This window comes from Cydia pomonella, chromosome 20 (assembly GCF_033807575.1).
Source record: "Cydia pomonella isolate Wapato2018A chromosome 20, ilCydPomo1, whole genome shotgun sequence".
In the NCBI taxonomy this organism is placed as follows: domain Eukaryota; kingdom Metazoa; phylum Arthropoda; class Insecta; order Lepidoptera; family Tortricidae; genus Cydia; species Cydia pomonella.
The window spans coordinates 8791956-8806988 of NC_084722.1; the positions used below are offsets into that span (position 1 = coordinate 8791956).

General features: G+C 37.6%; 1 protein-coding gene across 4 annotated transcripts in view; it reads left to right on the forward strand.

The window, feature by feature from the left end:
• Positions 1–15033, forward strand: part of LOC133529162 (zinc finger CCCH domain-containing protein 13) — a 115712-nt gene that overhangs the window by 86870 nt on the left and 13809 nt on the right. Inside the window, exons 6-7 of one of the 4 annotated variants that reach the window (XM_061866807.1) lie at positions 5182–5456; positions 6064–6303. In XM_061866807.1, coding sequence (XP_061722791.1) covers positions 5182–5456; positions 6064–6303 — 515 coding nt within the window. The remainder of the gene's footprint in view (positions 1–5181; positions 5457–6063; positions 6304–15033) is intronic. The other 3 variants (XM_061866808.1, XM_061866809.1, XM_061866811.1) reach the window with 3 other exon arrangements.

Below are 15033 nucleotides of genomic sequence, written 5' to 3' on the forward strand. Positions count from 1 at the left end.
AGTAAACGATAACGTCAAAATTAGCATATCAATCGTAATGTGAGCTTGTACCGCGTGGTGTTGCAAGATAAATGACATTTGTGATACGGATCGAGGGTAGCTCCGCCCAGGGAGTCTGTCCTTGCCACTTGCGAAATATCGCTAGGACGGATAAGATTATACACGACTGCTTAAATATAAATGGGAAAGTTTAAATATTTACTGGGAAATTACTGGGATATAAAACGTGAAAATTGCTAAACGGATTCGGATAAAATATGATACACATATTGTAAACTATCTGCTTAACATACATGATTAAAATATACATATGGGATATTTTTTATCCCGTAATTCATACTTACACCAAAATGATGACATGTTGACGTGAAATTGAATGAAAGTCTGTATCGGTGCCATTAATGAGTTCAACGCTAGCCGGTCATATCATATTTATTTATTTATTTATTTATTTATTTATTTATTTATTTATGTTCAGGAGAACCAACAGCTTTAAACTTACAATAGGACAACAAGATTAATACAGAGAGCCAATTACAGGAACTCACAAGTAATTACAAAGTATATTAAAAAAATGCTAACACTGACGCACACACACATGCGTACAGAGTGAGAAAAAAACAAAAACACAATTGAAAATGAAAATACATAGAAGCCATTAAAATAGACCCTAGGTTCGGAAACACTTAGTTCATTAGCGCCCAGAATAATTGAGGTCTCAAAGTTCGAAGGAAAAAAGAACATACAGTAAAATATTTCAGATGTTAATGCTGATAAAGCATATTTTAAAGTTCATATCGAGGCGCTAATGCACTAGGTTGATGAATAAAATGCATTTAATCGCCTAATGAAAACTTAATAAAGGAACAAAAACAAAAAAAAAAAAAACAGTATACATATAATAATACAGAGAAAGAAAGCTCACATAAAACACCGCTTAACCTGACTATGCCTAACATTAGGAACTTTACAATTGAATATGTCAATATCAAGTTCCTTCGACAACTCATTTAGCTTACGACTCGCGCGAACCAGGAAGCTATTCTGCCTATACTTGGAGGATACAGTTTTTATAGATATTGGGGGATAGTACCTTTTAGAACGGTAGGGAGTATTGAAAGAAAGTTTGCTTAGTAGCTCGGGACAGTCAGTTACGCCACTGGTGATGTTCAGGAGAAAGGTAATGTCAGATATTTCACGTCTTTTTTGTAAGGGGACTAGATGGTGCTTCTTACAAATACTTAAATAGTTGGAGGAACTATAGGGAAATTTCAGTTTAAAACATAAATATTTAATAAATTTTTGCTGAACGCGTTCGATTCGGTCTACGTAAGTATTATAGCAAGGGTTCCAGACTTGCGATGCGTACTCCAGTTTACTCCTCACATAGGCGCAATAAAGTACTTTAAGGGTTTTAGCTTGAGTGAAATATAGAGAATTACGCATTATAAAGCCTAATGCTTTTAGTGCTCCACTAATAATACTATCAACGTGCTTGTCAAATATAAGTTTGGAATCGTGAATAATACCCAAATCCTTCATATATGTTATTTTCTCAAGCGGTTGGCCCTTAATTGTATAAGATTTAGAGATTACGTTACGTTGACGGGAAAATGTAATTGAAAAGCATTTCGAGGGATTAAGTTCCAGCATATTTATTTTACAGTACTCATCAAGACGTACGAGATCAGATTGCAATAACATTGAGTCATGGTCGGATTTTATCTTATTTATGATTTTCATATCGTCAGCAAAGCAAAGAAGTTTAGAGTGACGAAAACACTTACCTATATCATTAATAAACATGTTGAACAATAACGGACCGAGCAGGGATAGATATTTAAACAGATGTTATATTTAGATATATTGACACTCTACTATAATGTTTCTTATTCCTTGAAAGTTTGCTTCGCGATCCCTTTGCATCAGCTACTTGTTTTTGTTATTAAGTATCTTGGAACCCCGTCCTGCCATAGGATTTTCACCTCCATAGGTTATGTCGCGACCGTATTGCGAACCGACTAATATTTGCCAACGTCATGAAGTAGATGGCGCTAGTAGTCACGTTTAGGTTAAATAACCGCTTGTAGGTTATTGGGTTTTTTTGGCTGAAGTTGGGAGGGTAGATGAGAACGACAGTAGGAAAAAGGATGTTGTGTGCGAACAAATCACCGGGGGAGTGATATTTGCTTTTAGATCAAGTCAAGGACGTTCTTATAGTGTTATTAGAATAATGATGCGTGTCTTGTAGATTGTGATCAACGTTATCAGTACTCAGAGTAAACAGTGATCCAGTGAGGCTAATATGAACTTAAGGTAAACTTTGTGTGAGGAATGGGGTCGTTATAAGGGGAGGTTTGGAAGCGACTATTAAGCTCAAGAAACCAGGTGGATAATCATGTGAAACTCATGTTATAAGTAGGTAATAAAGTCGGACACCAGCACAACTCATATCGTCATCTCACTAACGTCCAGTACCCCTAGTGTAAATAAATTCGATTTCCAAACCTGACGTACGCGTTTGCGTTTAGTCTCATTTTGTATTGGATTTCGAAAGAGCGCGCCAAGCGGGACGTTTTGGAACCTCAAAATCCTATACAAAATGAGACTTAACGCAAACGCGTTCGTCACGTTATGATGTCGATCAAAGTTACACTAGGGGTACAGGCCTCGTATAGGTATGTAGTACATTTAGATATCGCTTTCCAGTATCCGTAAAAGCATTAGCTCATTCGATAGGTTAATAAGTATGATGAGCTTGACGACAGTTTATCCACCAATTAAAAACATTGCTCTGTTAGATAGTCCAACAGCATACTTACATTGAACCTATAATACTTACAATAGTGATTTCCTGTTTAATTGACACGTATCGGCCTCAAACATACGCATAGCATTCCATTGCGCAACAACCTGCCGGCGTGACAGCAGGCCTTGTCAAACGTTCAACTTTGACATTCGCACTCGCGCACAATACGTTCGCGCTGAATGTTACGCGGCAAAAAACTAGAGGCCGATATCCTTCTCGTTATAACCAATTAGGCATACTTAAGACTTAAAGAATATAATGAAGTCTGTACAATAAGGAAGCGGATGAAACTAGGGTTTTGTAGACTCGCTGCACCCGTGTGTGGTACTTAATTTAATGTATTAATTCCACAAATACAAACTATTGAACTATTTAAGCATGTTTTAAAATAGTTTTACATATTTTGAACAAACCCTGAAGCATTCTAACGATATTAATGAAATTTTAGTGTGTTTTGGGAATTCTGTTTTTTTAAGATTTTTTTTGAAAAGAATAATATATAAAATTTATGGTCAAAAAGTAGTCCCAATAAATACAGACTAGACCGCAAGCAATATCAATTTATTTAGTTTGTAACACATATAATTTTTAAACCTTGCTAGTTTATCGATTAACACGAAAAACCTATTGGGTATTGTTTTCTCTCAATCGACCGTTAAGAAATCTTTATTAAGATAAGCATCAAAGTAAAGTTAACATAGTTAGGTACCTAGTGAAGTTATATTGATTCATTTTTTATAGATTGTATAAAAGTGTAAAAAAAATAGTTATACTAGGTAGTTACACAAAAAGGTTTTGAAGCCTACTACGTTCCAGAGCTATTAAAATGCATCACTTTCTCACTTTGCAAAGGAATTTACAAAATGAAAAGTTTCTCAGCTTCATCCTAGGTGCTAAGCAAACTGCCACTCCAAAGTGATACAATATAGGTCCCTCCAAAATGACCACGATTTTATAATATAACTAGTTTAATTGTAGTCATATTAATAAATAGTCTGATACATGACAGTGCCCGCCCAGCTTGCGTTAATTGTACCTTATAAGAGTTATAAGTCGAGCGAATGCTATGTCGCTCGCCACGATCTCTATTTGGCAATAAAGATACACGCTATTGATATTCAGAAGGGCAATGTGACACGATTCTAGGTACTGCTGCCCTCGTTACTAAATAGTAAATCGCGGTGTAATAACTGTGATTGATATTCGATATCACGCCGCGCGGCGAGTATGTAATTTCGGAGCCGATTGTACTGAGATCGCTATTACCATTTGGAAGTAGTGCGAAACGTGTGATTGTTGATGAAATGAAAGTGATTGGGTTTTAGTGTGGATTGAAAGTTTATGTGTTTGTAGGTGAAGGGTTTGTACACAGATCCATTACCCAATAGAACGTGTAAGACAAGATAATTTGCGGCAGTACCCATGGACTAGAATCTCTTATATACTAACTTTCAATCATATCACTACCACTCACATCCATCAACATATGGACATTGCGTCCATGTTTACGGCCTGTGCGTGTGCGTCTAAATAAAAAATATTGACAAATATTCAGTTCTTTGGATAAACAATTAAACATAGGGTATTGTAGTACACATGCAGTGTTTTAAGACGCAATAGCGGGCGCCAAAGTATGTACCTGCTATACAAGTATAAGATCATGTTACTAATCATAATTTCATACTTAATGTGAATTCTATGGGATAACGAAAATCTTATAAGAAGGCAATCGTAGCAGACGTAAGAGATCGGAACTTATCAATTGATGCTTGTTTTGAAAGGTGAGGCGGCCTAGAGCTTCGTGTAACAATGACCCAGTTTTAGGATATCGAAAAGAAATAATAGCTAAGTAATAAATTTCAAAAAGATTTGATTATGCATGTGCATTGTAAGGCAGATGAGCATCTAATCAACTTGCTTCATTACTTTAAGCAGTTCTTCACTGAAGCAAAAATCATTTTAATATCCAAACTTAGAAAGGTGTATTGTAATCATTTTAGAGAATTTGATATATGATATGAGGACAGTTAGCATCAACCGTGTGGATTAGATTACGCGTCAAAAGTTTCCACTATTTTTTTAATAGCTTAACAAAAAATATATGTTTCGGTAAGAAAAACAATTTCTGCTTTTGCAAATTGGTTCTTTTAAGCGCGAATTGAAAAGATTTAGTATTTATTTGAAAAAGTATTCCACGGTGTTATCCGCTACTATTTATGCTGATTGTATAAGGTATAATGATTTTTAGATTAGATGAAATACATCTAAAAGTCATTGTTAGCCATATTATTATGTTTTCTAAAGCCTTAACAGTACAAAAAATAAAATTATTTTTATAAATATATTTTCTAATCATCCCATTTTGTCCCCAGATGTGATTCAGACCATACAGCCGAGATGCTCTACACACACCTCCAAGCTCTGATAGAACGACCAGAAAACCAGAAAAAGTTCGCCGATATAGAGCGAAAACTACAAATGAGGGGGGCTCTCCCGGTATCCAAGAAACCTCCAGACTCGTCCTTAGGCAGTGAGGTGTCTAGAGAGTCTGACTCTGGGAGCAATGAGGAGAGATGCGTGGCTAACCTGTATGACAGTTTGGCTGCAGAGTTGAAGCAAAAGTTGTCTACAGGTAAAAAGGGTCTAGGTCAGTCTCAGTTTTCAGTTTTTTGTAGGTAGTTGCTTGCGCCTGCACTGTTGTGTTAACTCACGTATGTATTCACCAAGTATTTTATTATATTGAATAAGGTAAACGTCCTAGTGCGCGATTTGTAATCCCATTAGGTTGGCAATCTTAAATTTTAACGTTAGACATAAGGGGATGCCTGTTGTTAGGGTGTTAAATATTGGGACGTTTACGTTATACGGCTTTATATGACACACTGCATTTTTGAGAAGCATATAGTATTATCCAACAGTTTTAGATAATATTTAATTATATTCATCACAATGGAACAAAACCTGCACTAAACAGTAATAATAGATATGGTATCTAATAATTTGTTGGTTATTGGTGTTCTATGTGGGAATATATTTAGCTTTGGGTATATTGTTAATTACAGAATGTTTCTAAATGTACTTCAATATTTTATTTATCACAGTAGATCGATTTTATATCAATATCCAAAATTAAATAATAATGCGCTTTTATAAAAGATAAATAGTACACAGCCTTCAAGCATTGCCCATGTTCTTGCCAAAACAATACATATTTAAACTTACTAGAGACAAAAGCTAATTATATTAAATTTCAGGCAATTTTTCAGGGAAAAGCCCTATACTTTTACCACCCCGCGACTACGACACAGTGCACAGGCAGAAAGGGAACCTGAGCAACATCGACACCCGTCGGTGCCTGAACCAGAACATCGTGGGGGTGAACGCGCGGCGCAAGCTGGAGTCGTCGGGGGGAAGCTCGGGCATCGGGAGCGATCTGGCGCCGTCGCCGGAGAGGAACGAGTACACGAGGCAGCACGACAATCATAGCACCAGCGGTAAGTTAACAAAGTAGAACTTTTAGGGAAAAAATTAAATTATTTTATCTACTATTTTGCGGTCTCCGCCAGGGGTTAGGCACTTTTTGTTTAATATATGACATACGTTTATAATTTAACGTACCTAGTAGAGTAACATAAAGTATGAGTACGCTTAACGAGCGATAATGACACGTGTGTTTTACATAACAGATCGTGCCATTCACGACGACGCCTGCCTTGACTCGTATTATCATGTCTTTAAAGGTTAGATTTGACAAATCTGCACGTCCTCGTGGACGACACGGACTATATTGTAGTTACTCATCGTGGCTATCATAAGTCCATCATCATATATTATAGAATATACCCTCAAAGATGTTAGAACACTCTAATTGGCAATAATACGTAGTAATACATGCAAATTCTGATTAAAAAATCTTTTCTTAAATCAGAATCCTACAAATTGGCTTTACAACAGTTTACAACTTTACACGACGAAGCCGCTGCTAATATAAATAATCTCTTAAGAACAGTTTGTCTGATATGATATACCTTAGCCAAACCATAATTTTGGATAGAATAGTATCAAGTCCCTAATCTCTTGGAATGGACAAAAATACGAAACATCATTCATATTCAGGCATGTAGTATTCTGATGTTCAGAAGTTTCCCTAAAATTTAACCTTGGTTATGTAAACAGTGCTAAGGTTAAACCAAAACTGAAAGTTAATTCCCTTTTCATATTACGCTTAATTATAGTTTGTGTAATAAATCAATCTTACCGATGTGTCGATGGTGAATAGTACTTTTGAATTGGTTGGTTTGAAATGGTAACTGTTGGCTACTTGACTGGATTACGTAGTGATAATAATAGGGTTTGTTTTTATTAAGCATTCAATATTCACTTTCGTACTCACGGAAGATCGTGATCTATTTGTGCGATTTGTATCATGTTGAGTTGTATTTGTAAATGATAAGTACCTACTTAATAGTATGTAGATCCGAATTTGGTTCCAGTTTCTAATGTTCGAGTAGGTAATCTAATTGAACTTAGTTTTATGTGGGAACGAAATAAAAAACTCTTGACATAATAAAAATAAAATGAAGTTGCGATAACGCCATGCCGGGTTTCAATTACGATTGTAATGCCATCACGAAGTGACAACCGTGGCCTGTCCTCAGAGTCATGTTGTCACGAGAGGTGTTGTTCATTTCACCTTGTTTCGAGATGTTGTTTTTAACACAACATTTTTTAAATAAATATCATAACTTCTTATAAGATCATGCATTTTAAAAATTACGACATCAACGACGTAACTTAGATCTTTTTTTGCATAAACAGTCAGATCTGATTAAATAATTCAACCTAATTAAGACATTCTCGTTAATTCTTCCTCGTCCTTTGATCCTTCGTCAGATTTAGATTTTTTTCTTTCATAATATGAAATTACAATATAAATTATATTAAACTAATCTATATAAATTTGTATTATGATCGTGAAAAAAAATTGATTATATACAATTGTATATATAATCATTTCATCATTTTGTATAAAAGGACTAGAAATATAGGTCAACATTACACATAACAAGTCATCATCAAAAATCAATACATAATAAATTCTTCACAACGTCATAAAGATAATCTAATAACAAATTATGGTTTTTCTAATATATCTACTAATATTATATAGGTATCTCGTAATGATCGTCAAATTAAAAAGTAGGTAATTACACGGCATTACAAAATAATAAAAAAATAACAATGCTAATTTATTCAAAACAATTTATAATATTAAATGTCATTTCCATATATTACTTACAGAATATAATCCAATAAAATGGTTCTCAATTAGCGTTCAAATGCTTCGTCACGACGCTCTTAATACATTGGCCCTATCACCCTCGGATTTTTGACTGAAAGTGCCATGCGACGCGGCATTGTGCGTAGTCTCCCCGTGGATCGGAGCTGTTTACCCGCAACCGGCAACCTCGACACATTTGAACATGGTTAAATTGTTTCTCACAAACATCATATCATTATAAACAACATATCATTTTTAAAGTTGATCCTTCTTATTAAATCGGATCGGCTGTGTGCTCTGCGGTGGGGAATCAAATCGTTACGCGGTTCATTTTAACATTTAAATAAAAAAATTGAACGTTTATTATAGTAATCACGTTTCTAACTAACGATACCATCATCGTCTATGGCCGGTTTGTATTTTTTAACTAAACGCTTACGTGATGATGAGTATTTTTTTTGTAATTTTATAAAAAATATTGCTTCCGTATATCCAAATAGTAATTTATGTGCAAACTAATATGAATGATTGTAATCAAGCCAACGGACCATGTTGTTGAAATACGATAAGAAATTATTAAAATTTAGAGGGAAACGTAAATATCTAAAACCTATCATTGACATGTGAGCCCTTTACGTAAATGCAAACAGTTTTCAATAAAATAACATTCCTGTTAAATTTGGAAATGTAATTGTGTAACATATATATATATATATATATATATATATATATATATATATATTTATGAGAATAGTGCCACGGAGACCTAAGCAAAATGACAATTGTACAAACGCCAAACGAAAAAAAATATGTATCGTTATGACAGATGCTACGAAAAGTAACGTGACTATTTACATACATCATTTATTTTATGTTTAGATTGGCGTTTTCTATCAGTGATTGTCATTTTGGCTAGCCCCCCTGGACACACTGCACCGACAATAATAAAATAAATAAAATTAAAGTTGACGAGGCAAGGTACAAATGATTTTGCCATGTTTTAATTGTTTAGGTCCACATGCCAATAAAACCAAATGATATTTGATTTCAAAATACCATTATAACATCGAATTCCACTGCAGACCTAGTACAAAAAAAGTAAAAAACAACTTAAGAGTCCTTATTCCTACAGACGAGCGTATTTTGTAAAATGCTTCCTTTTTCATTCAAGATTACGACGTAACTATTAGTATTTATTCAAAAACTGATAACGTACTTAAATAATCGTTTCCTAAACTAGGGGCTCCAACAGTTCAAATTTTCATTTTCTCTTTTAAACCTTTTTTTTAATGAGGTTTTTTGGGAGTCTTTTCCAAATTTTGCAGTGAGATGTGGCGTTTCGGTTCTCAATTTTGCTATAAACAAGAATCATTTGGTACATGAATGACTACAATTTGATTCAACATATCTCGTACGAGGGGCTGGAATGATTAACAATCGAAGATTCATTTGAAAAAACTGATAAAATACCTTCCGAGTTTTCTTCATTTTTTTGTCGAAAACAGGGTTTTATTATATTTTATTTCCGCAAATTGTACGCATAGTTTGCTTTAAAAATAATATTATAGCAAACTGTAACTTTATGTTAACCTATAAAAAAAAAATCGTAACTATGGGACCTACATTGCCGTAAATTTATATTTTTTTAAAACAAGTATAAATCACGCAGCAGCGACGCCCCGCTCTCAGTCCGCGCGGAGCGCGCTTAGAGGACGGACCTGTGCTCGATTGTCAGGCATTCGTTGCGATCGTAATCAGCTACGGAGTTCCGAGAAGTGCTATATACTGCGATTAGAAAATCTTAATAAAAGTTCATTTTTTACAGTATGCCTAACAGACTCGCTTATTGATGGATTTTCAGTGTTACTTTTTTTTTAATACTAAGTCGGTGGCAAACAAGCGTACGGCCCGCATATGTACGCCTGCAACTCCAGAGGAGTTACATGCGCGTTGCCGACCCTAACCCCCTCCCACCCCTCGTTGAGCTCTGGCAACCTTACTCACCGGCAGGAACACAACACTATGAGTAAGGTCTAGTGTTATTTGGCTGCGATTTTCTGAAAAACGCATTTTCACTTGAAATTACGTTAGGGTTTGCATTATTATTTTTGACCCGGATGAAGTCCAAGTTCTCATGATGGAGTCAGGAGTTGGTCCCCAGAACTCCTAATCTACTAATAAATAATCCCATCGTGTTTGGGCTCAAAAGATTTGCCCTGACGAACACCATCGATCTAGATGAGGTCCAGGGTCTCATGATGGAGTCAGGAGTTGGTCACTAGAACTCCTAATCTACTCATTATAATTCCATCGTGTTTGGGCTCAACAGAGTTGCCCTGATGAGCACCTTCAATCTAGATGAGGTCCAGGGTCTCATGATGGAGTCAGGAGCTGGTCACCAGAACTCCTAATCTACTCATCATAACCTCATCGTGTTCGGGCTCAATAGATTTGCCCTGACGAGCATCATCAATCTAGATAAAGTCCAGGGTCTCATGATGGAGTCAGGAGTTGGTCACTAGAACTCCTAATCTAATCATTATAATTCCAACGTGTTTGGGCTCAAAAGATTTGCCCTGATGAGCACCATCGATCTAGATGAGGTCCAGGGTCTCATGATGGAGTCAGGAGTTGGTCACCAGAACTCCTACTCTACTCATCATAACTCCATCGTGTTTGGGCTCAATAGAGTTGCCCTGACGAGCACCATCAATCTAGATGAGGTCCAGGGTCTCATGATGGAGTCAGGAGCTGGTCACCAGAACTCCTAATCTACTCATCATAACTCCATCGTGTTTGGGCTCAATAGATTTGCCCTGATGAACACCATCGATCTAGATGAGGCCCAGGGTCTCATGATGGAGTCAGGAGTTGGTCACCAGAACTCCTAAACTACTCATCATAACCTCATCGTGTTCGGGCTCAATAGATTTGCCCTGACGAGCATCATCAATCTAGATAAAGTCCAGGGTCTCATGATGGAGTCAGGAGCTGGTCACCAGAACTCCTAATCTACTCATCATAACTCCATCGTGTTTGGGCTCAATAGATTTGCCCTGATGAACACCATCGATCTAGATGAGGCCCAGGGTCTCATGATGGAGTCAGGAGTTGGTCACCAGAACTCCTAAACTACTCATCATAACCTCATCGTGTTCGGGCTCAATAGATTTGCCCTGACGAGCATCATCAATCTAGATAAAGTCCAGGGTCTCATGATGGAGTCAGGAGTTGGTCACTAGAACTCCTAATCTAATCATTATAATTCCAACGTGTTTGGGCTCAAAAGATTTGCCCTGATGAGCACCATCGATCTAGATGAGGTCCAGGGTCTCATTATGGAGTCAGGAGTTGGTCACCAGAACTCCTACTCTACTCATTATAATTCCAACGTGTTTGGACTCAAAAGATTTGCCCTGATGAGCACCATCGATCTAGATGAGGTCCAGGGTCTCATGATGGAGTCAGGAGTTGGTCACCAGAACTCCTAATCTACTCATCATAACTCCATCGTGTTTGGGCTCAATAGATTTGCCCTGATGAACACCATCGATCTAGATGAGGTCCAGGGTCTCATGATGGAGTCAGGAGTTGGTCACCAGAATTCCTAAACTACTCATCATAACCTCATCGTGTTTGGGCTCAATAGATTTGCCCTGACGAGCATCATCAATCTAGATAAAGTCCAGGGTCTCATGATGGAGTCAGGAGTTGGTCACTAGAACTCCTAATCTACTCATTATAATTCCAACGTGTTTGGGCTAAAAATATTTGCCCTGACGAGCACCATCGATCTAGATGAGGTCCAGGGTCTCATGATGGAGTCAGGAGTTGGTCACCAGAACTCCTAATCTACTCATCATAACTCCATCGTGTATGGGCTCAATAGAGTTGCCCTGACGAGCACCATCAATCTAGATCAGGTCCAGGGTCTCATGATGGACTCAGGAGTTGATCACCAGAACTCCTAGTCTATTCATCATAACTCCATCGTGTTTGGGCTCAAAAGATTTGCCCTGACGAGTACCATCGATCTAGATTAAGTCGAGGGTCTCATGATGGACTCAGTAGTTGGTCACCAGAATTCCTAATCCATTCATCATAATGGTAATTTGATGGTGCTTGTCGGAGTAAATCTATTGAGCCCAAACACGAGGGAGTTATGATAAATAGATTACGAGTTCTGGTGACCAACTCCTGACTCCATCATGAGACCCTGGACTTCATCTAGATCGATGGTACTCGTCAGGGCAAATCTTTTGAGCCCAAACACGATGGAATTATAATGAGTAGATTAGGAGTTCTAGTGACCAACTCCTGACTCCATCATGAGACCCTGAACATCATCTAGATTAATGGTGCTCGTGAGGGCAAATCTATTGAGCCCAAACACGATGGAGTTATGATGAGTATATTAGGAATTATGGTGACCAACTCCTGACTCCATCATGAGACCCTGGACTTCATCTAAATCGATGGTACTCGTCAGGGCAAATCTTTTGAGCCCAAACACGATGGAATTATAATGAGTAGATTAGGAGTTCTAGTGACCAACTCCTGACTCCATCATGAGACCCTGAACATCATCTAGATTGATGGTGCTTGTGAGGGCAAATCTATTGAGCCCAAACACGATGGAGTTATGATGAGTAGATTAGGAATTATGGTGACCAACTCCTGACTCCATCATGAGACCCTGGACTTCATCTAGATCGATGGTACTCGTCAGGGCAAATCCTTTGAGCCCAAACACGATGGAATTATAATGAGTAGATTAGGAGTTCTGGTGACCAACTCCTGACTCCATCATGAGACCCTGGACTTCATCTAGATCGATGGTACTCGTCAGGGCAAATCTTTTGAGCCCAAACACGATGGAATTATAATGAGTAGATTAGGAGTTCTGGTGACCAACTCCTGACTCCATCATGAGACCCTGGACTTCATTTAGATCGATGGTACTCGTCAGGGCAAATCTATTGAGCTCGAATACGATGGAATTATAATGAGTAGATTAGGAGTTCTAGTGACCTACTCCTGATTCCATCATGAGACCCTGGATGGACTTCATTCGGGTCAAAAATAATAATACAAACCCTAACGTGATTTCAAATAACACTGAAACTCTATAGCACTAATGTGCGCAAACGATTGGCATCTTGACTACGCAGCATGGGTGCGTAGCCACCATGCCAATCGATACGACAACGAAACACTATCTGTCTCTCTCTCGTACTAATATGCACAAACGATTGGCATCTTGGCTGGGCAGCATGGGTGCGTAGCCAACATGCCAAACGTTTACGATACGACAAGGAAACACTATCTGTCTCTCTATCGCACTAATATACTTTATTTATACCTGCAGTCATTTACTAACTTCTTCATTTTCCATTGGTGTGAAAGAGACAGAATAAAGAGCAAGGGTTATAGTACACTCTGTAGTCTGTACACTTAGTAGTAGTGTACATAAAAAAAACTACTGTGCATATACAATAAAATAAAGAGTGCCCATATGATATCATATGACACTAAAATTAATGTTGCTTGAAATTATATTGAAAACTATCAAGATTATTCTAGTCTGCATTGAAACGCGCGTCGCGTTGCCGGCGCTCGCGTACCGAGCGCCAACGCCATCTATCGAGCGTTATTTCGTGAAATCGGAGAACGCTCCAAGGATTAAGGGCTCTTAATGTGGAAAAGCAATATTTTTAAACCGATGGCGTCACCCATCGTGACCCGCCGCTCACTTGTTCTGTTTGCATCAGAACTGTATTGTGGTTGTTTTCATCGCATACCGTGGTCTCAGATCTTTTCATATTTATTTCAATACGTCCTTGAATTTAAAACATGAATTCATATGCGTAAATGGCTCTCCATTGGAATGGTTTTCCATTTGGACTGGGTGGGCTGTGCCTCTTATATAATAGTATGATGCTCACCCATCACCCATCCTTGATTAAATCTGCAAATGCCGTATAATCGATCCTATTGGTGATAATTTATATCTTTAACCGACTTCAAGATTTCAAAAGGAGGAGATTATCAATTCGGTTGTATGTTTTTTTTTTAATGTTTGTTACTCCATAACTCCGTCATTTCATAACCGATTTTGAAAATTATTTTTTGGTTTGAATTTATATATATATTTTTTTATACTACGTCGGTGGCAAACAAGCATACGGCCCGCCTGATGGTAAGCAGTATCCGTAGCCTATGTACGCCTGCAACTCCAGAGGAGTTACATGCGCGTTGCCGACCCTAAACCCGCCCCCCCTCATTGAGCTCTGGCAACCTTACTCACCGGCAGGAACACAACACTATGAGTAGGGTCTAGTGTTATTTGGCTGCTGTTTTTTGTAAGGTGGAGGTACTTCTCCAGTTGGGCTCTGCTCTAAATCTGGAATGACATCCACTGGCTGTGCCCTACCACACAAAGCGAGACGACATTCACAATGCCCATACCTCTCTTTTAGACGAAGTTTAAGGACGTACCCGGGTCCAAATATACAGATTGGTCCCGTTTTTGTTAAAACTCAGTTCTGATGATGGGATCGAGATGGGAGGATGGAGGAATCGAGGGAACTCTTCAAATGTTAAAGGCATACATATACCGGCATATATATAGTGATTTTTGTATTTTCTTTAACAAATCAAGCATTTACATTTAAAAAAAGTGACATTTGATGAAGTGGAACTGCTGATGATGATCAGAATGGAGATCAGATTTGTCCTCTTCGCTGTGTTTGTTAAGCAAATTTTCAAGACAATTTTTTGTCAAGTTCGAGTTCTGACGATGGGGTCCATGAGGAATCGAGGGAACTCCTCAAATGTTAAAGGCATTATATAGTGATCTTAGTATTTTCATCAACAAATCAAGTATTTACATTTGTAGAAGTGACATTTGATGAAGTGAAACTGCTGATGATGAACAGAACGG